This window comes from Harpia harpyja, chromosome 4 (genome assembly GCF_026419915.1).
Source record: "Harpia harpyja isolate bHarHar1 chromosome 4, bHarHar1 primary haplotype, whole genome shotgun sequence".
NCBI lineage: Eukaryota > Metazoa > Chordata > Aves > Accipitriformes > Accipitridae > Harpia > Harpia harpyja.
The window spans coordinates 49,996,717-50,021,653 of NC_068943.1; the positions used below are offsets into that span (position 1 = coordinate 49,996,717).

Below are 24,937 nucleotides of genomic sequence, written 5' to 3' on the forward strand. Positions count from 1 at the left end.
GAACTTGTTCTGGGTAGCTGTTAAAGAGAATTGGGACAACTCGGGTCCGCAGACCAGGTGACAATTTTTCAGCCTCAGGTGAGTAAAGGCACATACCACATAACTGCTGCTCACATAGCGTGTAGAGTGCTGGAGGAAGTTAGTCATCATTACCGATGGAGAGAAAAGACTCATCAGGAAGAGAACCAGATGATCCTGAGTGGGAGAGCGAGCGCACGACGATGACACTGGAGCTACGCTTTACCAGCAAATGCTTCCTCGGATCCTCTGTGTTTGGAGCTGATGGGGCGTTTCATGGCACAGGTGAAAAATGAGGAGTCCCATTCTTGGTCGCCTGGAGCCCGCAGAGGGCAACACCACTGTCCCCAGGTCCTATCATCCATCAGAATGCTTGGGTCTAGCTTAATGCGTCGGGAAGAACTCACACATTCCCTCTGGGATTTCATCTAGTGGTATAGAGTTACTTTTAAAACTGCATGGATAGCTATCTTAAAAAATATTCTAAAATGGCCACATTTAAAATTCTGAGTTAACTTACCATGTACAACAAACCAAACAAAAGCAGTAATTATGGAATTACAGGGTCACATTTTAATTCCTGAATTTTACAGTTCAGCATTAATATCACCACATGTATACAAATGGTGTAAAACAAGTACAGTGGTATTTTTAATACAAAATAAACTTCTGTTTTATGGAAAAAACTATACTTCATATCTACACAGACAGCCCATCTTTTTCCAAACAATAGCTAAAATTAAAATTAACTACAAAAATCTCCAAAACAGAGAAACTGCTTCAGTTTAAACTATTCCAGGAGAAATGGACCCATAACACATATTACAAGAGTGATCTATGTGGTGGATTGCAGCTGGTTTCGTATTTTAACATTTCTGACACATCAATTTCCTCTCACTTCATCATGATCTCAGATCACATATGGGCAAACTAACATTAAAATATTTACAGTTCACTTGCTGCTCTTGCAAATAAAACCTGGACTGTTTGCCTCTTATCACCATCAACTCATCTATTTTTGACGCAGTTTGCTTACCTACATGGAATGTGCTTTTATTGTTAAAAAAGCAGGTTTTGTATTACACCCAGATTCAGGTGCTGCTTGTTGATTCTGCCTCAAAGACCAGTGTTCTGTTAGTAATAATTCCGTCTTGGTCCAAAGTGACTTTGGTGTTAAAACGCCGCTAAATTCGTCGCTATGAAAAACCTGTTAGTGTTTCTTATTACCACCTCAATTACGCAATTTAAACTCGCAAACAGGAAAATGGCTTGCTGCTCTGTGAAGAGACAGCTCATTTAACAACACAGAAAGTGATTCAAATTCGGTATCTTCCACAACGTGAAGCTGACAGCTACTCCGGTGTGCTGTGTACAGCACCACTTTGACACAAGCAGCTCCTGGAGCTATTTTGGAAGCGATCGTTCCTTGGCATAGATATGACTGGATGTCTAATCGAAAAAACAAGCAAACCCATCCATTTTGCATCCAGCTTCCATTTTCTCTTGAAAAATACAAATTAAAACTTACTTTTAACTGTTTTAAACAACTCAACATGCACTATAACTGCAGTGTCCCTCCCTCCAACCATGAGAAATGCGATTTAATTGGTAAGAAATGGTCCCAAAATCTGGATTGTTCTTATGCAAAGAGAGTTAGTTTTCCCTTAAAATTTTTTTAAAAGAGGCATTGCTAAAAGAACACAACTGACAGCACCATTACAAAATTAAGATTACTGGGTTCAAAATTTAAGCTTGATTTTTTTTTTCTACTTCTGTTAAACACCGGGGAACCCTGCAATATTTTTAAAAAAGTGTTTACCATACCTTTCCCTCCCCCTGCCCTCCCAACACCTGAGACTTTCCTTGCTGAGAAGCCATCATCCAGGTTCTGTGAATACTAACCCACTTTTTTTTTTAATTTTTCATTTTTTTGACAGCCTGAATGGCAGACTCCTTACTTACTAGAAAGATATTCAGTTCCTTGGAAGCTTTGTGTTTACAGAACTAACCCTTTCTAGCTGATAACTGAGTTTCTTTTGCTACTCCTTGTATTATCTTATATACTCATGGGAGAAAGCTTTCTGAATCAGATCCTTTTTAGCTCTTAAAACAGTTGCAGCATTTGAAACCCCATAATAAAAGTTTTTATTCCAACGTTTTAGTTTCATTTATGAACCCAGACGAGGTCTTTTCCTTGGAGATGTCTCCTCCTCTTCATCATCATCTTCATCATCAGGATAATCCACTAGGCCAACTAGACTTCCCTGCCAATTTAAAAAAAAGAAAAAAAAAAAAAAGAAAATCTCACATTGAAAAAAATACCCAGGAACATGCAATTTTAGTACATAACTCCCAGCCAACCTGCCCGGGACATGCAAGCCTGCCGCAGAAGGTTTCTTGGTGATGTTTTTTTCATTCTAAGACCCATTTGTCTTGAGACATGGTTAAAAAGCACTGCAACTTCCTTGCTCCTCTGGATTTGGCCTCAGAATTCTTACTTACTGTATTTCATCTGCTTAAAAACACTTACTAATTCCCTGATGGCGGGAGGGCACTAACATTAATCCAGAAAAAAACCCAATCTCCTATGTGTATCACACACACACAGAGCAGCAACTGGACAGTTAGAGCTCAGGAGTGGGAGCCGCTAAATTAGGCAGAAGATGCAAGATTAAACTCTGCCCACCAGATCACCAACAGACTCCAGTCCACCTAATACTTCCTTAAACCTTCCCCCAAACTAGTAAGGGTTTAACTAGGCAGGCCTTTGGATGAATTTACACGTCAATAAGATACCCTGTCTGGAGACCTTACCACGTTACAACCAGTAAAGTCTCACGATACTGCTCTGCTGTCCTAAGCGAGGACAGCAGCTTTTGTACAAGTTCTCCCACCTTCGTGGCTGTCACCGCTGTGGTCAGGGTTGCGTTCTTTGAAGAGGAGCCGTTGGAGCTTGCTGGTGACGTCTGAGCTGCCACGGATTTACTGTTTGCGCCGTTTGCACCATTGGCTGCGCTGGCTGAGTGGGAAAAAGTGAATTTGAATCCCCCAGCTGAAGTCCTTTTTGGAAGATTCTCTTTGTCTTCACTCTCCTTAGCTGAGGGACAAACATTTTCATACTTAGGTATCAGCTGTACACCATGGAGTACAATCCACTTCACGGCATAATCACAGGGCAAAAGCCGCCTTTTTTTTTCTTTTTAATTCAGTTTAAATCAAGGGCTCACCTACTGACCTCATCCAAAGCACGCTAGCATTCAAACCAAGCATGGCACAGATGCTGTGGACGTGGGGACATTGCTCACTCAGCATGCACGAGTGCATGTAAAGTTTTGCTTTTGAATGTCATTTAAACTAGTTGCACACTTGGAGCAATTTAACTCATTATTTTAATCCTAAACTAGCTTGCAAAGACATGTTAAGAATTCATTACTTAATTACATGGAATACGCTTACTCCTGCTTATACAGAGCACAAGCAACTGGTTTGTTTACATGATACTCCATGTTATGTGGCACAGAGCACTTCCAGTACTGACAAAGTGAAATGGAGTAAATACCTTTTTTAGTTTCCATAAATTTTTCATAGCTATCTGGAAAATCATCCTCCTGTTTTGATTTCTCAACCGGAGGTACAACAGCTTCACCTTCTTCCTCTTCATCTTCATTGAACCACATTTCTTCGTCCTCCTCTAAGGCTCTTGCATCTCTGCGAAATCTATTGCTACGCAATATAGATGGAACACTGTAAGAGACACATGACAAGTGATTCAAGTTTTGCTTGCTGTTTCAGACTCCGCCAGGATCAGAAATGGCTTCTGACGCTTTAGAGCAAATTCAGTGTGTTTGAGAAGGCAGTCCAGCTCTGTCCCCCGCTCTACTGTCAACGTAAGCTTCACCAAAATGCCAGCTGACAATAAGGCAGACTGAACCCTAACTCTGAGTGACAGAAGATTCTGCCCTTCACAAGCTGAGAGTTTTCTGAATGTAACATTTAATATATTGACAAATATGAACTGTACTACAGCAGGCCACAAGGAAAGTCAGATGGGAGTTTGCTCTATTTGAAGAAGTTTTCATCAAGAATGAGAAACAACCCCAATCCCAGCCTTCTGCTTTTTCTGCCCTCCAGGAAAGAAAAAACCAACCAGCAGTAAGAAGAGACTACCTAATGGCATTCCATGAAAGTCCCAGAATACATCACAACTGGGTCGTACCTGTTCAGCTTCTGGTTTTGTCGGTCTTTTTCTTGCTCATATTTTGTCTTCAGTCCCTTGAATGTCTGAACATATTCGATAGATTCAAGTGCATTATAAAAGTTTTCAACTATATGTGCAATAAGGGACTTAATATCTTCCTGCATGAGAACAAACCAGTATTTCAGTCTCAAATACTAACATGCAGAAGTTCAGAAAGCTTTAGTGTTTTAAAAGTAACTGATTCATTGTCCAGAGTCAAAACATTATTGTAAGGAACAGATGTGAAGTCATCAGATTCCTCTTTAATAAAAAAGCTGAAATCTAGAAATAATTATTAAATTTCCCATATAAATGGACAATATATTCAGTATCATCCCAATTCTACTTGTGATAGTTTGATTAAACCATGATGCTTGCTATGTAGGATTAAGCCTTCTTGAGAAGAACAGGAGTCCACCTGTGCCCTGCTCTACCCACACGTTTTAGCACGCTCCCTAGCCCTCAGTAACTACAGCAGCACACACGGGATGAGGCACCTTTTGGTCAGTCACCACCTAACAAATCTCAACGTATCAGGCAAATCTTAATGTTTGCACCACGCTGGCAAAAGTCACCTGGAGACACAAGGCATTTTCTTCTTGCTGGAAAAGACAGCAGCTACGATATCCTACAACTAAAAACTGCCCTTCGTTTTCCCAGACCGCAAAGATTCCCTGAGAAGACTCCCACAAATCGAGGCATTCGCAGCGAGTAGCTCAGGAGCTGTTGCAAGTCCTTGTTTTCTACCCCAGCAGTACAACCAACCGGGCACTCCTGCTTGTCCTGTCTGTCCTGTCCAGATATATGTTGTTCCCACAAACGCTGCCAGTGGAAAAGCTACCAATTCAAAGCTGACACTGGCTAAGAAAGCATGTGTGTAGGGTTTTAAAGGACAATGATCATTCAAATTTATAGTCAAATTAGTCTAATTTAGACCCAATAATACCCAGTTTTACTCAGATGTAACACATTTCACTTAATCCCTCACTTCAAAGTTTGGTCCAGAAACAACGCATTCAACCACTTCGAAGAACTGAATCTGCAGGATACTTTTACGCAGACTTCTATGTAAATAGGGACGACGCATACTCTGTGATAGGACAATCAAGTAAAACAAGCACAAAGCAGCTTACCGGCTCCTTTCTATTTGGGTACTTACCTATGGGATTTTCAGTTTGTGATTTTAAGTAGTAACACACTATTGCAAGGGAAAGATTTGGATTTTGTATTTCTACCCGAGATGCCACATACACATGAGAGCTGAAGAAGTTGCTTAACTTACCACTCTGATGAATTCAAACAGCTCAATCACAGCAGAGTTGAGCAGATTGTACCTAGTTCCATTATCCAACAGAGCATTTATAACTGGTTCAAACAGGTTTCCCTTGGTGATGTAACGGTTATAAAATTCATCTTTTAGGCCAATTATCCTCCTCATAAAGCGAAGAGCACCTATATGAAGAAAAAAATTCAAGAATTTAATAACTACATGCCAGGGCTCCAATCTGCTTCTCTTGGAAAGAACCAAAAAAACCTGACCTGACGTTACTGAGAGGAAGATGCACCCCCAAACCAAGAGCATTAAAAAACACTTTCTGAAAGTTCAGAAGAAACATTTGCTGACAGGTAACCTTTCTTTCATTCTTTGACTATCCTCGGTATTTGAATATGATCAGGGTCCATGAATTTATTTTTGAAATACAGCAGCAATAAACTTCAGCACAGGCAAAATTGAATTATTAGCTCATGCCTGTGCTTTTCTGTGTGCGCCTCCCAGAACTAGCCCCTATTCTTTAAATACCAAGGTTCACAAAATTTCATTCACTCTTCACAAGGAGCACTAGATTTATGACGTTATTACAAAATGACAGTATTTCCATTTAAATAAGACAGCTGATCACAAATGATCCTTACTGTCATAAAGACCTGAAAGGATCACTGTGGACTTCAAAAGATACAACAATTCTCCTTCCACCATAAACTGCATTGGTCTACATTAACAGACACCTGCTACCTTTTTTTCAAAATTATTTAACAGCTAGTCAGTAATAAATCAGAAATTAACAGGAATTTTGAATTTAAGTACACACTTTTACTCATACGCATTCCACACAATACACAGAAAGCCTTGAAGGAGGGTATCACAACAGCTCCATACTCACACAAGGCCAGAAACGTGTGTTTGGAATTCATCAAGACCAGGACTCTTCTTAGCAAATCTTTGTTCATAATGTAATTCTTGATGTGATATGTGTGGTGTTCCACACAAAAAGTAAGCAGCTCCAAAATTAAGGCAAGTAGTTGTGCCGTTTGATAATTATCTACAAGAAAAATTAATGCCTTAAGTTATAAAAAAAAAAAAAAAAAATTATATATACTGTCATGCACCAAATCATCACAAAGCTCAGTTGCTATTACAGTTCCTGACACATTTTTAGTGGTGGACTGGATTGTTTTAGGAAGCAAGACATTAGGTCAGAACAAAACAACAAACACAAATTTGGATTTTTTTTTTTTTTTCCTTCAGTCACAAAAATCACCCTGAATTGATCTTCCAGGATGAGCGAGTTACTGGTTATGGCAATCCAGACTAACGGTTTGTAGTTAAAAGAAAAAAGCCAGTCAGACCTGTATGCGTGTGAACCTAATTAGCAATGTCTTTTCATAATGGTCAAAAAAGAAGCCTGCACAGATAAAAATCCACACTGTAAAAGCTCAGCTATGTCTTTTTAGTACAGATTCCACTAACAATGATTTAAACTTTCAGTAGCAAGGTTGACTGGGGGGGGGGGGGGGGGGGGGGGGGGAGAAAAAGGTGAAACCTAGTAACTCAAGAGCAGATGAACATGAGATGACAGGAAGGTGAATTAACAAGTGAAGCAAAACACCTACATCTATTTCAATAAAAAGTACTAAAAAAAAAAAAAGTAGTATGGAAGTATGGACTTTTTTTTTTTTTTGGTAAATAAAACCACCACACACAAAATACAAGTTTCAAAACTCAAGGTCAATTAAAACTTACCAGGACAAATTGTATTACTCTTAGTGGACCCAACTACTGCATCTGATAAATAGAAAATAAAAAAAACAAAACAAAACAGAAAAAGGTTTTCAAAGCACTGTAAATATTTAAAAGATGGGGATAAACAATCAATTCTACCAGCTGTTCGAACTTTTCATCAAATCAAAAGTTTTTGTAAGCTATAGGGAAATAAACATACAGCAAGAATGCATGCCAGCTGAGATTTCTGTATTCAATTTACATTACAAAGTTTCAGATTCAACTAGGTGAAAATATGTAATCTGATACTCAGGAATATTATTCCTACTTAGACTAAAAGAAAGTGCCTATTCTAAATTTTTCAAATAATATTATAAAACGAGTACTACAGATGCAAGTTTTGTTTTCACATAAAATGCATAAAAGATGTATTTTTTTGACTTAACACTTAAGATGAGAAGATGGGTAAGATGAAAGAAATGTTTTTACCAAATATGTATTGGTGTGATTTAATTTAATCTCTTGAATGAGCATTCAGAAAAAAGTCTGACTCAAGAGGCTGTAATGATGTTAAATTTCTGTTTGTTAAGCACTAGACGCAAACCAATGAGTGTTATTTGCGTGTGCCAAATGGAGATTTCCAATTCTTTTACTGTCACCAGGAAAAAATAAAAAAGGAACAAGATAAAGGAGTTCCAAGTTGTATTTCTTTGAAGAGATTTCTTTCAGCACTTCTGTACTACAGCCAAGTGAAAACTAGGCTTTGGAGTTAATCACCTGAGCACACCTGATGCTTGGAATCATGTAACCACTGATGAATGTCACAGCATTTTTGTAAACTTTTAGAAAAAAGTACCTGTGAACTAAAGATACTCTCTGCTTTACAGCAAATATTCTTTAAAATTATACTAGTAAAACTAGTATACAATTAACAATACACATCAAGGAGATACATATTTTACAAAGCACAATATAAAGATACGTTATCATTCAAAGCTGCAAGAAAGGGCTATTAAAACTGCTGCCCACAGAACTGCTATCACTGAGGGAACAACAGTTTTCAGCAAGTGTCTTCCCAGCTTGCATCACAGGCTTATCGCTGTTACCAGGATTGTGAGTCACTTGAAAACTTTATAAGACTTAAAGGGGGAAAAAAACCCAAACCAAACAAATCACATTACCTTTTTCACATTTATCTTCTGATGTATTAGCCAGAAGCGGTGCAGTAAGAACATGCATACAATGGTTGTAGAAGAAATTGAGAAATTCGCTTTTTTCTGTTTTCTAAAACAGATATAACTTTATTAAATACTGGCATTTGTATATAACCTTTTAAATAAGAAAGAGTAGTAACATAAGAAACAGCCTACAAAGATTCTATCGCCTCCTTCAGGTCTGCCTGTATCTTTTTGGTTGGGCCTGCAACGATATCTTCACTCAAGGAAGATGTATTTCTTTATTTTGGGAAAAGATCTGTGAGACATCAAACCAAACTAGCTAGCACCACAAAAATCCCCACCATGGATGCAAATATATACTGAAAATACATCAATGTCTCAAAGTGCTTGACAAAATTTGCAGAAACCATTCTTAAATGCAGTAATTTTATCCGTAACAACCTGCAAACCTTTTTACACTGAAAAAAGTATCAACTGGTCCATTTCACTACTTTCTATATAATATATGTGTTTCAATACACAAGTAAGATTACAATGCGTTCTCTTACATGCAGTATGCATTAAATTACAAATACATTGTACTTTGGTTTGGATTCAGAATGTCAGCAGTTGAAAGAAAGGAATGATCCAAGTTTTAAAGCAAATTTCTACAAATTTCCTATTCTCACTTTGACATCTAAACACACGTACAATTTGGAATTCAAGAACATAAATAGTGCTGTATCACTGAAGCATGGGACTGCTTAGTTTAATACATACTTGCACAATGCCACACACACAAACCTTTTATTATCAAAAGTTAATGGAAATTGTAGCTTATTTTTTAGCTTGTTTAAAATCAGTATCAGACCACACACAACACACACACAAAAAAAGAAAATGTCTTTTTTTTTTTTTTTTAAATGCTGTAACGACAATAACAGTAATAGAGAATATCAGGTTTTTAATTTTGCTGAGACAGTAAAGTGTCTTTACCCCTTTGTATTTTCTTACATTAGCTGTGGCCAACATATTCTCTGGGTCTATCAGAGTACGCAAAAGCCCCATTAGCTGAACAGCTCCCCCAAGTTCAGGATCAGTATCACAGATCATCTGCTCAATGACCACATTGATGAGGAGGATATCCTGCAAAAAAAGCCCCAAACAAACAAACCACAAAATAATTAGAGACACTTTCAATAGTGGAATGATTTCCCTAGTTTCTGTATTAGGTTTCCTTCTTTTTTTTAAATTTAAGTGAAACAGAAAAATTCAGAGTTGCATTTAGACACTGGAGTTCTGTCAAGCACAACCCTCCTCACCTAAAATCATGTTAGGCAGACCGACAATCTTAGTACTGTAAACACATGGAACACCAACAGGAATTTTTGTATCAAATCTACTTTTTCCTATGTTACTAGTATCTACATTTTTGGGATAACCATACTCCAAATTCTGGAGAGGTTTGTTTTGCTGGTTAGCTTCCCCCACTTCCCCCACCTCTGTTTGCTCTAAAACTAGTATATTCAACACACACCAAAACACTTTTACTTACATCGTCACTCTGCTGGGCCTCTTGCATTACAAATTCTCGGACCATGGATGGACTAAATTCTACTAGATAAGAAAATATATCTGTAGCAGCAGATCTAACTTGCAGATCATCCATTCCCTAATAAAAAGAGATCAATTTATTAAAGTAAATCAAGTTTGGTATTTATTCTCAAGTAAAGCTGCAAAGACTAGGGAGTTAAAAGTTTTGAGAACATTTTATTACAAAAGTTTCTGCAAGAGACACGGTAATACAGTTACAGGAAAAAAAAACCCAAAACAGCCTTTAGAAAGAATGCAAAGCTCTCTGTGAATTTGATAGCTCTAATTTAAGCAGAAAACTTTTATATCGTGATTTATTAATAATTTTGCTTAAGGTATAGGATTTTCTCTGAGAACTGTACAATTTCTAAACCTAAAATATTAACATAACAGGAAACGTTAGACCGGTCTAGCCCTGGAAAAGAATAGTAAGATTAGCATTCATTTAATCACTGAACATCTATATGACTTATGTTTTCATAACAGTCAAGGTTATTACTCTAGAAATATAAAACCCCCTGAATTCATAGTTTCTGAGTAACAACAGCACTGACAGATGAATTGCAATGGTCAGGCAGCAACAGCTGCTTCGACCAAAGGAGTGAAAAAAATTATGTTTCCACATTACTGATTAAGGTAGATTAATCTGCTTTATACCTCCGAAAAGACAGGATTACGTAATCTTTCGGATAGGAACAAGTTCCAAGATTATCTAAAAATACTTCTTTGGCTCTGTTCCAACAACAACAACAACAACAACAATGAAGCTGTCACATGAAAAAGAGTATCTTTCAATTTTTACACTACATGTCAAAAGGACTGCATTTACCACAGACTTCTCCATCATGCAAAGTAAAAATAATAACAGCAATAAACTCAGGCTACTTCAGAAAACTGTAGGCATCTTTTGGATTCTGAACATTACAATGAACTTGAACTTTCAACAGAGCAAAGCTGTCCAATCAAACTTACAAAGAGGTGCTTAGCAGATCTGTAAAACTGGTTAAATAGCTGTGGGGTTTTTAAATTTTATTAAAATCAGCTTTAAGTTTTCACTTACCATTACAATTTCAAGAGCTGGAAGAATTCCCAACTTTGCCAAAGTTTTGAAAAATGCATCTCTGTTCTGAGGTTGTAACGTCTGAGAAAATGCACAGAATTCCTTGAAAAAGTTAACCTATCACATAGGAAAAAAATAATTTAAGGTGTATTTGATTCAGAAAACTCTCAGAAAGTAGGAAACTGTTACAATTTGTATCAGAGTCTGTATACTGGCTTGTACATGCCTTCCTAGAAAATGGTATTATTCTAGTTCTCTCTCCTCCAACCTTCAACAACATCAACAAAGGAAAGCAAAAGAAAGTATATAAACAAATAAAATAGTTTAAGACATTGAAATTCACCTCAGAAAGAAATACAGTCACCTTGTAGCTATTTTATCACACCTAGTATATGAAGGGTTTATACTCCTATCTGGCATGCCTTTTGTTTGAAAGAGCAAAGACGCCTCCCTTGCTGAAAGCAAGATTTTAACAGGGCAATTTAAGCTGATAAACATAGTCAAGGATAAATAAAGTTTTTAATACATGTTAAGGGACTACTGGTAATCCTCAGTCATAGGACTTGAAAGATCTTTTTGAATGAGTAAAATACAGGGGGAAAAAAGCAGTGCTTATATGACAAATGTAAGTGATACGGTATGTTGAAGAGTACTTGGAAGAAAGTACACCTTTAAGTCTAGGAAGTCAGCTTAGTGCTAGTACTTTCTCAAGAATAAAATAATTATTTAGAACAAATAAATCACAGCTCACCTTGCAAGAAACATTTTTCTAGTCAGTACATAAATGAAGACTAAGCTACACTGGAAATGATTCTAGGGTTACAGAAATACCTCAATGACTGCAGAACTAGCAGAACAGTTTCAGTATTTCTACTTAATCTCTGTAGTTTAATGCATTCAAAGAACCACCAAGACCACTGACTTACCAGTTCACAGCGTTTGTCATCATCTGTAGCTTCATCTGTTAATTGTGCAAAAACTTCAGACAAAAATTTCTCATCTTCCTGTGTAACACATAAGAAGAATACAACTTACACAATGCCCCTTGAAAGTTAAAACATCGATCTTTATTGGATCCCACACTGTAGAAAGTCAAACTTAATTTAAGCTTAACTATGATGCTAAATTACAAACAAACAAAAAAATACATTAGAAGATTCAGTAGATAAGGGGTTTTTTTCTATTTTTCTCCACACCTCCATTATTTTATCACAAAAAAGGGAAATGCAGGGGTACACATTCAGGAGGATCACTTCCAGTGTATTGTTTCAGTACTCATTCTGCGCAGCGGAAGCAGGTCCAGGAGACCAGAACCATGTGTAAGCTGAGCATAGGCAATGATTACTAGAACTGCCTTGTGAACGACTAGTCTCTAGGGAAAGTGTCATTTCCTTTCCTTCTCTGCCATGCCACCCCTGTGGTTTACAGCTCTGCCCCACCCCACATACTCACTGTAGTATTTGCTACACACCCCCATGCATCAAAATTCCAGAAAATGAGCGTCTTTGTTCCAGGCTCCCTCCCTGCACCGTGCATGTAACCTCCCAGGAAGGCAACCTGGACACTTCTACACCAGAAGTTGCCAATCAAGAAACAGTTTTTACCATGCTGCATCTATGCCGTTCACACTACACTGTTAATGTCACACACATATCAGTTACCCTATTTCAGATCTGCAACATCACAAACATTTTTTCAGTCCATCTATGCAAGGGTGACTAGATTAACACATTATGAGTTTGCCACAGCCATGTCCCCATTAACCTTGTTCTCAAAATAAGCCCCACCCCCCTTGCAGGAAGCTCAGCTTTTCCAATCTGGAAAACTTTTTTGAGTATTATTTGCTTTTCATATTCAGATCCTCTACTACCAAGAGATACTTATTTTCAAGTACATATAGGACAACATTTCTACTTCTTGTTAAGCATTTCAGTTACACCGTTGCTTAATACTCAAGAGATACAAGAAAACCAGGGTGAACATCATCATCTCTGAACTGTTTGGGCACTTTCTGCCCTCTCTGTACATCGATTTCTCTGGACTCCTTCACATGGAAAATAGTGTTGGCATTCTCTCAAATCAAATGTCTCTGTTGCCTTTTAAATACAATATAAATCTTAAAGCAAATAGTAACATTATGCTACAGCATTACAAAATTATGCGTCACTCTACTGATTCAACTCTACAAACTTTACTTATGCATTGAACAAACATGAACAGAATAGCAGCATTCCAATAAACATTACACTGCATAATGTAGAAGGTGCTTACTTCTCTATTTTTCCTGTGTGCTGTTGCTAAAATCTGTGTGCTTTATTAGCTAACAAAATACAGAATTTTTACAGTTACAGGAATGCCAGCCAAAGGCTCACAATTTTTTTTCCTGAAAATTTTAAGACATGGGGAAAGAAGTGCTTTACAAACAAATGATACCTGGAATCAACATCAGAGAGAGTGCAAAACACACACACTTAGTAGTTTATTCTAAGCTTTGCTGGCTTTAACAGCTTGATTAAGCCTGTTTAAAAAAACCCAACCGTACCACAATCAACAACAGATAGGCTAGAAAATCCTCACTACAGAACACCTGGCAACAGAAAGATCTCTTGCTTGTATAAGGCTGCCACAGTGTAGTCCTGATGTCCTAAAGCACAGGATGGATCTAGGTTTGCTTTGCATGCTCGCTCAGTTTCCCAGGTGGCTGCCCTTCATCAACAGCACTGCTGGGATCTACTGCTTCGTGGCACGTAGAAAGGAGCTTTACTGCTGTAGCAAACGCAATCTGTTACTCCTATAAACTGCATTCTCCTAGGGAGCTTTGCTGATGTATTTAGGGTAACAAGACTCCTAATATGTTCACCAAACCCAAAGGAGCTTTAGAGTTCTTGTGCCACAAGAAGCAGCCGATATACACCAGGGGACTGTGACAACAGTCCTGAACCTGAGGTCCATACTACCATGTAATTTTCCTCAGGCATGCTATCAGTAACATCTCTTCCATGTGTGTTGCCTCTTAGTTTGTAATTCTCAAGGCAGTTCAAATGATGCAAGTATCAACATTATTTGTAAATCATCGTGCATGCCTCAATTACAGTCTTTAAAACAGTGACGCAAACCTATGTGACATACACTCTCTCTACTGTGGCAAAGACAGCAGTGACAGAGTAGCAAAGAACTGTCAGAGGATTTCAGAACTTTCTTCAAAGAGTACTAGAGGTAACAGGAAATAATAGTTTTCTGTTAAGACACAATTAAATATTCAGTACAGTAAAGCCTAAATGAAAAATAAAGAACTTTAGAGTTAAAAATCTCTAAATGGAAACAGGACTGTGGCCTCAGGAGAATAATACTGAATTTATTTTTGGTTTTAGAAAAGTAATATATGAAAAAGAATAAAAAGGGAAATCTTTTAACACAAAGTCATTAATTTTGCAAGTGGAATTTACTTTTTAGTTTCTTTCTGCTATTCAACCAGAAAGAACAAAGTAGAAAGAAGCCCAAAAGCTTATTCATGCAATTATCTACAATTCTTTAGTTTTGATTTTTTTTTTTCCAGTCCTCTCTTACATTCTTTAGAAATATTCCTTACGGTAATGTTACTTCTCCAGTGCCTCTCTTTTTCCACAATTTTAACTACCCTCCTCTTCTCCGCTCCATCTTCCTATTGCACAGAGACTATCCACACTCAAAACCGACAGGTTTGTGATGTTCTATTCTACACAAACGTACCATTTTTCCAAGGACATGGATCAGAAATGGAATAAAACCACTTTGGTACCCATTAGCTTACACAACAAAATATGAACTGAAAATACCCAAAGTGTCATGAAGTTCACACACAGCTCTTTACCAAGGCTCCTTCCATGGTCCAGCTTGGTTGTCACACCCAACTACTTTTAAGCCTGCTTCTGACTACAAAGTATGCAGTAAGTTTTTTGATATAGTAACACATTGGTTATTTATCATTACTTTTGGATAACAGTATGAAGAAAAAACCCAAATTACATTATACTACAACACAAACATCTGAAATCAGTACCATAAAGCAACAGTAGTATAACACGAATGGTTCTGAACATGCTTTTTTGAATCAGATTCAGAATTTGCTATAAAGACGTCACACGTCCCTGATATAGAATACAAAAAGTTTCTTGTTCCTTAAATACCTATACAAAACCAGCTCAAAATGTGTATGTTGCTTGTGAATCAAGGAGAAGAACCTTTAACTGTTTACAACCCATTAAAAAATATTAATATACTCACCTGAAATCTACCTTTTTTAAAGTACAAAATAAAAGGTAACAGAAATGAGGGGAAACATTCAAAACATTATGCAAATGAAAGCGTGTACGATTAACTTACACAGTGTTAAAGATCTGTAATCAATTTCAAATCTACAGCTAGAGGTATCTATACATAATCCATCTAAACCATATTAAAAACCACTTACCTGCAACATACTGACAATCTCAACTTTGTTGAAGAAAATAAAGGAAGTGAGGGTAGAAAGAAAATTCTCTTCAAAAACAGATGGTGTCGGCAAGATGATGTCCTGAATATACTGTACCCTGTAAGTCTGGTGGATTTTTTGCCTGAGTTCAGAGTCTGTTATAGGAATAACCTCCTTAAATTTTGCTGTTTTGGTCAAGAACTCCCTGTGCCGTTTTGGCTGAGCCAAAGAAGGATCATACTCAAGGCATCCAACAACATCCATAATACACTCATCAGAAAACATCACCTCAAACAGAGTTGCTTTGTTGAGGAACAAAATTCCTCTAATAATTTCATACAAATGATGTAAGCCTTCGGTGTTCTCTAAATTCTCGCAGACTTGGAAAAGCTGTAACAGTTTTTTAATATAGCCTTCATTCTCCAAGGCCAGTGCTAACTTTTCTCTACGGATGGGTGAGGAGAGAACAGAGGTAACTAGGTCAGCAATCTCTTCAAGTTTGTTGAGTTCACAAGTAGGAAGGTCGATCAAAGGACTAGTTTCAGGCATTTCTTCTATGTGTTCCTCTTCTGACTCAATAAGGTCCTGTGTGACTTCCACTGAAGGATCCTTACCTTGAACCTAAGAAGAAAGCACACACAATTACTGTCTTATCCCAAAACATATATAAAAACAACCAAGTCAATAACTGAAATAACATGTGCTTATTTTACAAATAGGTTTAAAAATTACAGCACAAATACATGGAGTCACAGAAGAAATTAAAACATCTGGAAGAAAGAGAGTATTTGAAGTTAACTGTACCTGGCAGATTTTTTCCCAAATTTCATCACAGCCAGCTTTTTCTTGAAAACTCAGTGCTAAATCATAGTTTTCTGCTTCTGACCAAACAATCAGGGTGTCCTGTTCAAGACAAAAACAAAAAAATAATTGTATCTGAAACAGGTCTACACTGCGTATTAATCTGTATTCTGTTAAGTCGTACGTCTAAAGAAGAAATAATTTTATTTAAAGTTACATTTGTCAAAAAAGAACATAAGACACTAAAACATTAAATCACCTGTTCTGCCACAGGGGACATCATCTTTCTTTATTGCTATTTTATGACCACTACCTTACATGTTATATATTTAAATATAGTTTTCTTCGTATCCGAAACACTTAAAATGGCATTTTTCTGCAACATACTTCTGAGCCAACAATCCTGAAAAGGGAATGCACACATTGTAGGAGATTAAGAAAACCTGCAATGTAACAATTTAAGTCTTTTCATATTTGATAAAATAGAAACAAGAAACCAAGCTTACAGTGTTTCCTCCTCAGAAAGGGTTTAATACAGCCTTAGCAATGTGAGAAATAATGCCCAACATTAAAATATTCTTTTCTGAATGAAAAGACATACGACATGAATAATATAAAACTCCTAAGTTCTTACTAAAGCTACAAACATCTTGCCAACAGTTATTTTCATTTGAGCAAGTTGTTTGTTTTTCCTCTGTTACTATTGCCTCTATCAATTCAATTTGTGCACTTGCACAGTATATCTGGACGATTCGCTGGAATTTCTGAATAGACTAAAAAGGGGTGTTTTTATGAGGTTTTATTAGGACACTTGCTGCTGTACTGTGAGGAATGTAAGCCTGTTATATATATATAAGCCTGTTATATATAGTTCAGCATCCTACAGGAAACTCATCTTTGTGTTAAAATGTTCAAAACTGAATGGCGCTCTGCTAACTCTGCAGTACATTTGATGAGCTCCAGCAAAACGGTTCAACACTCCACCAAGTTTGTTGACTTCCTGAACTGTTACCACACCTTTTTTTTAAAAAAAAAACCCACCACCAGCAAGCCCTTGCTTAATGGTCAATAAGGTAATTTACTTCCCACCTTTACAAAGGTCAATATTCACCACACAACTTATCAAGGCTTTTAAGTCTTTACCTTATGCATCACTTATTGTAAACAAATATGCAAAGTGATACCTTTAAGCCTAGCAACCAAACCCAAACAAATATCTGACTAGCTTACAGATACCCGATATACCTTAGAAAACTTCAGGGGCAACAAGAAACAGACACTGCCATTGCCCCCTCACATCTTTACCCCAAAAGTACTTCCTGGTTTCTTTGTACACCAAATGACAGGAAACGATGAAGCTGATTGATTACTATCTGTAAGGTGTTCACTATGCTACAAGGCCAATCAGCGACATAGTATCATACAACTATCCAGTCACCATCCTTCATGTATCTGCCAAAGACAGAGGGACAAAAACATAATAAATACCAAGCGATCATCGCTACTCTTGAACCTACTGTCAGCCAGCATTTCTTAATTGTTTTCGATCAAAATCAGGTTAGTTTAGATGGTTTAAACAGACCCTTGTTAACGCAATTATCTGGGCAGGGAGCACTAGTGAGTACTTCCCCTGGCAGATGAGAGGGGACTAACATTTGGGACAGGACTGCTGACAAGCAGCTGGTGCGGGACAGTAGGTAAACTCTTCCATCAGCACAGCTATCTGAAAAACAAAAGTCTGTCTCAACAAACACAACTTACCAGCTGCTACAATTATCACTCTGGAAATGAATGAAAATCACCATCACTTATGGCATTAATTCTTCAGTTAATTTCTACAGTAATCTTAATCTCTCAATGTCCATATATAGTTGCATGTTTTGGGGGTTTTGTCTTTGTCTTTTTTCTTTTTAAAAAAAGGTTTGGCATAACGTCTTTTTCTTACAGCAACATTGTTGACAAATGCCTACCAATAGATCAGCTTCCTTCCCCCAAAACATCATCACAGGCCACACTAAACACAACAGCATTTGCACAACCTAATTTTTTTTTTTTTTTTCCTCTTTCTCATTTTTACATATTCCTTTAAAGAAACCAGGTTTTCCTGTTCTGGAAAGAACTGAGCTGACTGCACTATGGTTTTAATGCTGTTCATGAGAGTTGTTTATTTATACTACAGTGTCCTATATTACACTTGCACTTTTGTCCTAGAGTCACAAATATTAATAGGTAGTCTCCCTGCTTTCGGGCTCTGATTCACGTGCGCAAATGGTACAGCTTCATATAGCTGACACGGTTTTTGCTTACAGCTGTCCACCTTTGTCTCCAGCTCACAGACAGCTGAATCTCTATGTTTACAGTGTGCCATTTTAGAGCGAGCACTTGAACTGGGCTTCAAGGAAAAAATAATAATTGTCAACTGTGGGCACTGAAAAGTCTGATGCACTCCCTGGCCTGGTTCTCTTTCAGAGATTAAACAAAAAATAACAATTCTTAAGTACAAATTTATGGCTATTACAGAACTCAAAATCCAAAATGTTTATCTTGAAACGTTCTGTGAAAGTACTGATGCCCCGACACTCAAAATCAATACACTTCCAGGTAAGCTGAGACTCAGAGGTGCCTCAATGAACAAAGAAGGACACATACATGACGAGGTCCTATTCATAGCCCAGAACAATTCAAATAAAAGATACAGTGCAGTAACTTAAATGACTGCATGCATCCATAGAGACTGCACTCAAAAATTTTGTGAGAATTCTTGAGTTACTGAATGGTACTCATTACAATCTGTACTGCCCACACAAAGCATGAGTTATGTAAGTTTCTCCAAAAATATTTCTGAAAGACTGAAAGAGAATATCATCAGAAAATAATTGTCCAATACCAATACAAAATCTACTCATCTGGCATACGCTTCCTGCATGACCTAAGACAACCCATGAAGACCACAGCAAGACATCTTCCAGGCCTAGCTGCTGCGAGAGACTACCATGCCCACCTGCTTAGATTAGCACCCGCGATGCTGCTCCATCGACAAGCAACAGCAATGTTCCTCAGTTCACCCAAACACAATACAAAGACAAACAAAAGAAGAGATTAATTCAGAACAACAATTTAAACTAAGAGAGTAGTTCAAACCCCTCTTCAGTGTCGGTACTGGTTTGCACAATGTCTGCTACTCCACCTCTCCTTGTTCCTGCACTGGCCCCTCAATCCCCCTGCACCAGCACAAGCATGCTGTACGGTGAACCAGATGGGGGAACACATGCCGATTAATATTAATCCAACAAAAAAGAAGTATTCCAACTGAATCAGTTCCTATATCTAACCTGTCACACAGTAACATGAATACTCATGCTGGCATGCAAGAGGAGTGAAGAAGCCCCCTGGCCACTGCTCAGGCTGGCTTTAACAGCACCCCTGCAAATGTGTTAAATCCTGGCCTCAAGTAACTCTGATTATGCCTCATGCAAATTGCTGTTGTCACATGAGTGATGGCAACTCTGTGCAAAAGACAGTATTTGCACACATTCTTCATCTCAGATCTGAAAACCGATAGAGCACACCTAAAGGAGAGTTAGCATCAGAAGGCAGCGTTCACAGTAAGGATTTCTGTAGCAGTTTAAAGTCTTACAGCCATGCAACTGAAAATTACTGCCCTCGTAACTGAGCCAGAAGAACAGGGCACACAAATAGATCCATCCGATTTCTCACTGAAGACACGCTCTTCTGCCAGTTTTGCCAGGGAACAGTAACCTCAAGCAGAGGGTGGAACAACAAAGGGGTGTGGCAACAACTTTTTAAAAACAGCTCCTGCTAGAGCCTCCAGAACACATCTGACCCTGCCCGTTGGCCAAGACGAGGTGTCTGGTGGAGGTATGTAACTCTCAAAGCCTATGCCCCAAAATGCAGGGGGATCTAAAGCTCTTCAAGCTCTAATGTTCTCTGGATACATGCAATTAGAGATTCTTTTATCTCGTATGCTGAGCAGCCTGGCACCTATACCCAACCCAAGTCCTATTTCTCTGGAGAAAGAGGTCATGATTATAATATGCCTAACACCTCGACAGAATTGAATTCTGCACAAAAGCTAGTGACCACAAACACGATTCAAGAAGGCAGATAACAGGCCTGCCCTGTTTACAGTTAGTCAATAGTTATAGTACTACTTAGCACAAACAGTGTAATACTGGGAATCACAGACTGATGCACAGCAACTAAAAATCAGTTGGTTTTCTTTTTTCACAGAATGTTGTTCTGGAAATCACAATTTAAGGGATAACTATCCTCTAAGTCCATTCAAGTAATTTATATGAAGACAGATGTGCAGCCAGGGCATGTTTCCTTTCCATCAAGGTGCACCATCTTGCAGCTTTCCCCAAACCCAAGATGATCAGCACCTTAATGAAAATCTGCAGTTGAACTCTGGCAAGTGGAAGAGAGAGCTCTCCTCCATGCTGCCATTCACGTACAAGCATCTGCCCTGGGCAGAGCAGTACAGCCGCCAAGTCTTGAGGCTACCTATGTAACAGACTTAAACATTCAGGTAGGGACAGTAAGGAAAGACCACCTCTCTTCATCTCTGGTTAACCAAAACATTTTGCCTAAATCTTTCCACCATTTTTAAAAAGGGTCTGTTCCTGAGATGCCCAGGTTTAAATACTACAATCTTTTACCGATGAGACTGAAATCTCACAAACTGAGAAAAGCATGGGAATGCTACACTAAGGTCTGCTTTTTGCTACTCTACTCAGAAGGAAGCACATAAAACTTGAGGACAAAGCTCTGTCAACTAAAAGCTGTATGATTTCAGAGGTTAGACAAACCTAGAACCTGTCTCTAGAAATCATCAATCATTATTCCTCTTCAAAAAAAACCCCAAACCAAACTTCTTCAAGAGAGTGAACAGTGAAGCGAACAATTCCAGCCACAAGGACACACAAGCATTAGAACCAGTAATAACAGCCAACCAAAACAAACCTCAGCCTGAGTTTTTCAAAACTACAACCTACAGAGACTTGCACAAGAAAAATGACAACAAAAGCTACTTAAGTCACTTGAAACTTTGCTACTAATTAAGTAAAGGCGGCTTTCAAATAATCGGTTGTACGAAGTTTCAGAAAACAGGTTGCAGAAGGAAGCATTTTAAAATTTTACAGCAACATAATCTGCATTCGTGTTTCATTCTGTATTAGTTTCCTCTACTAAACAGGAAGCAGTTCAAGGCTCTTGACTTTCAGAGCCCTGCAGAGCTCCATGAAGACTGTCGTCCTTCCTCAGCGTGGCCCGCCCAAGGAAAGCCTACGACTGTCACCCACCTGACTAAAACCACCAATATCTAACAAGTGAAAAGTGCAAACCACAGAAAACAGAGCCTTCTGAAAAGCTAGGCCCAAGACTCTGACTTGCTCCTAACCTAAAGTGAACCAGCCTGTGCTCAAGGGCTAACAAACTCTCCTCAAATTCTCCTAACATAACTTGTCACCAAAACAAACACAATCCTTAAAGATTTCTCTTCATGATTTACGAAGAACAAAATTACCATTTTCTAGTGCTTAAACGCTTCTGGATACCATAATGATGAAGAGCAGTATAAAACACTGAACAAAAGGAACAGAGAATCTACTGTAGAACAAAGGAACAGCCAGATAAAAACCCAGTAATAACCATGAGAACAATGTAGGCAGACACACCAAAAATTAATGCAGAAAAAGGAAAAAACAGTAAAAGCAGAAGAGATTTAGTAAGCTAATTTTTTTAGTGGATTAAGCAAAAATGACCTATTAACATAGCTCCCAACTGTTTTACTTCTTTGTTTTGCAGAAGGCTTACCCCCAGGAAAGGCAGCCGTGCAATTAAGTCTCACCATGGCTAGTCACTTAGGATAGCAGAAGTTTTCAAGGCTTAAAACAAAAACTGAACAGTAACAATGAAAGAAGTCCCACAAATTCCTTCACGTTATTTCCAGAAAAAGACCTCAAGAAGTAAATATGCCGTAACAGAGCTGGCCAAAGTTTTGCCTTCCTAATTCGGCAATTACTTCGCACGGCCTAGGACAGGAGACAAAAGTTACACGTATATGTTTGGAACTCTTTTTCCTATAATGAGTTCAATATTTATCCAAATTGCATATATTTTCTTCAAAGCCTTAAGTCCAAAAGGGTTTTTTTAGGAGACCCACATTTTAATTCCTAGGATGCGAAGTATTATAGCACCTACAGGCTTCTAGGCAAGTTTTTCACCTCTATGAAAAACACCACCAACAATTCAATGTCATGCTGCTTTCCTTTTTTTCTGAAAAATGCAATTACTTTGAGCACAAAACAATTCCTCTGCGTAGGTAATCAGAAAAAATAAAGCCTAGCAATAATACTTGCCTGCTGTTTTTGATACGCAGTATTTGGATTTATCTTCGATTCTAACAGTAGTGAACCTGAAAAAGGTACAGAGAGATATTTACCGAGTTTAACAAAATAAACACCTCTATGCATCTTACATACAACAACCGCCTATGTGCCAGCCAACATATCCTCAACTTAATCTGCATCTTACAGAAAGTCCATGAGAACCACCTTCTTTAAACACAGTTCCCTAAAATAAACCAGGTAAGACACAATTCAACAGAAATATCCATATTGAAATGTATTTTTGTCTTCTAATTTAGACCAAAATTCTCTGTAGCACTGTTTTTTCTCCTGAAACCTGGTGCAACGACTAGCCATTTAGCAAACCTATTCAAATTTGCACCAGGTAACATGCTGCCCAGCATAAAAATGTTTCTGCCCACAGAAGCCACGTGGGCCATTTGCTTTTATTTCCTTCAACTGTCCTTCAGAAGTGAATCATCTAGATACTATAAACCCGGGGACTTTATCTTGTGTATGCAAGTAGTGTATGTATCCTGGCAACAGCTCCAGAGTAATTTATACCAGTCTTAGGTGGTTTATTTAGCACATTAGCACCTGTCGGCTGACAAAGTGGTGAGCATGAACCCTCCCCCCTCCAAAAGAGACCCTTAAGGTGACTTTAAAGTGCAATAAAACATGAGGAACTCCACACAACTCGAAGGCAATCAGAGAATTTCTCGGGGAAAAAAACCCAACCAAGCAACCAACTTTTTATAGTAGCAAAAAGGGGAGGAAAAGCGCCCTTCAAAAGCGAATAAAATTATTCTGAAAACGAGCAAGATGTCGTCACACGTAACAACTTCATCTCCGGTCAGTCAAAAGAGATGCAACCGGCCAGGGTAACTGGAAGGGGGAAAGTCTAGGGCCACGGTGGTAAACACTGCGGCGGCTTATCGGGGGAAGGAAACTTTGAACGGAACCGCGAGCTAAAGGAAAGAAAGGGGAAAGAATAACAATAAAATCCTCTGGGGTCTTCTCCGATAAGCGCGGGGAGGTAAGGCACCAGCAGCCAAGCCCGGCGGCGGCGGGTGTCAGCCCTGCCGAGCGGAGCGGCGAGGGCGCCGGAGCCGGGCGGGCTGCCCGGCAAGGGCCCGTGCCGCGGGGGGGCGAAGGGAAGAGGCCCGGGCCCGGGCCCGGGCCCGGGCGGCGGCGGCGGCGGCAGGCGGCCTAGGCCTCCGCGCAGCCCCGGCCACGCTCTCACCGTCCGACTCGGCGCGCACCAGCAGCGACATCCCCTTCAGCCGCTCCACGTAGGTGGAGGAGACGTGCCCGGTGCCCCTGTCGTCCCATTGCCGATCCTCGTTGAGGGTGTAGACCTTCACCCGCCGACGGGTGTCCGACATGGTGCAGCCCCGGCCTCGGGCCTCCGCGCCGGCCCCGGGCCCGCTCCGCCTCCGGGGGGGGGGGGGGGGCGGGCAACGGAACGAGGGCCGGGGGGAGGAAGCGGGGCCGCCGGGCCGCTCAGGGGCACCGCGGGGCCTTTAACGCGCCGCTTTTCATGGCTCCCCGACGGCGAGAGAGCGACGCCGCGCCCCGGCTCGGGCCCTCGCTGGCGCGGCTCCGCCGCCTCAGCAGCTACCGCAGCGCCGCCGCCATCTTGTAACCCGACTCTCGCCGCCTTTCTCTTCCTCCCAGCCCGGCCACGGGCTCCCCTCGCAGGGGCTACGGCGGCCGGCAGCTGCCGCCGCGCCGCCGACGGGACGGCGGTCGGAGCGGGGCGGGCCGGGCCGGGCCGGGCCGAGGCGGGGCAGGGGAGGGCAGGGGCCGCCCCCCGAGCGGCTTTCCGGCCGAGACAGGGAAGCGGGGAGCGGGACAGCGCCTGCCTTCAGTCGCAGGCGTGTACTCGCGTGGCTGTGGCAGCTCCTGTGCCACTCTAACCCTTTACCGCAGCAGGGCACGCACAGTAACGCCTGTGCCATAATGTGCACTTTGTTGCACGCTCCCGTGCTTTGTAGAGGAGGCTCAAAAGCTAAACGAAAGTTGAAGCTGTTCTGTGAAGCTTCTCAATGAGAGAAACGTGCTTAATTAGTCCTTACAAACTGTACAGTTTAAGACAGACCACTTGCCAGGCATTGTGGAGTGTGTAAATCTTAGCTTTCCATACTAAAAAACAGCTACACATTTCCTCTGTACTAAGAATAATAAAAAAATTACATTTCAGTGTTTGCAAGGGAATGGGGAAAAGGACACAAAAGCCTGCAAGAAGTCAA

General features: G+C 39.6%; 1 protein-coding gene across 5 annotated transcripts; it reads right to left on the minus strand.

The window, feature by feature from the left end:
* Positions 1-568: 568 nt before the first annotated feature.
* Positions 569-24,430, minus strand: PPP4R3B (protein phosphatase 4 regulatory subunit 3B). Of its 5 annotated transcripts, none has more exons than XM_052783984.1 (16): positions 23,929-24,430; positions 22,698-22,753; positions 16,321-16,419; positions 15,517-16,137; positions 11,993-12,070; positions 11,067-11,183; positions 9,969-10,085; positions 9,428-9,559; positions 8,438-8,540; positions 7,278-7,319; positions 6,418-6,576; positions 5,538-5,707; positions 4,235-4,374; positions 3,578-3,741; positions 2,913-3,115; positions 569-2,282 (listed from the first exon to the last, which is right to left on the minus strand). In XM_052783984.1, the coding sequence occupies exons 1-16, from the start codon at positions 24,068-24,070 to the stop codon at positions 2,187-2,189; spliced, it is 2,439 nt and encodes an 812-aa protein (XP_052639944.1). In that variant the 5' UTR covers positions 24,071-24,430; the 3' UTR covers positions 569-2,186. The 5 variants fall into 5 exon arrangements, with proteins under 5 accessions (XP_052639944.1, XP_052639946.1, XP_052639945.1 ...); XM_052783986.1 differs by having other exon boundaries at positions 2,913-3,037; positions 3,578-3,762; XM_052783985.1 differs by having other exon boundaries at positions 3,578-3,762; positions 23,948-24,428.
* Between the last annotated feature and the right edge of the window lie 507 nt (positions 24,431-24,937).

What these genes read in the sequence shown, in the direction of transcription:
- PPP4R3B (XM_052783983.1), bottom strand. Translation starts at nt 24,070, where the DNA reads ATGTCGGACACCCGTCGGCGGGTGAAGGTCTACACCCTCAACGAGGAT. An exon ending in CTGCGTATCAAAAACAGCAG is followed by an intron (nt 16,420 to 22,697) that starts GCAAGTATTATT and finishes TGTCTTGAACAG; the next exon opens with GACACCCTGATTGTTTGGTC. An exon ending in CAGCTCTTGAAATTGTAATG is followed by an intron (nt 10,086 to 11,066) that starts GTAAGTGAAAAC and finishes TCTTTTTATTAG; the next exon opens with GGAATGGATGATCTGCAAGT.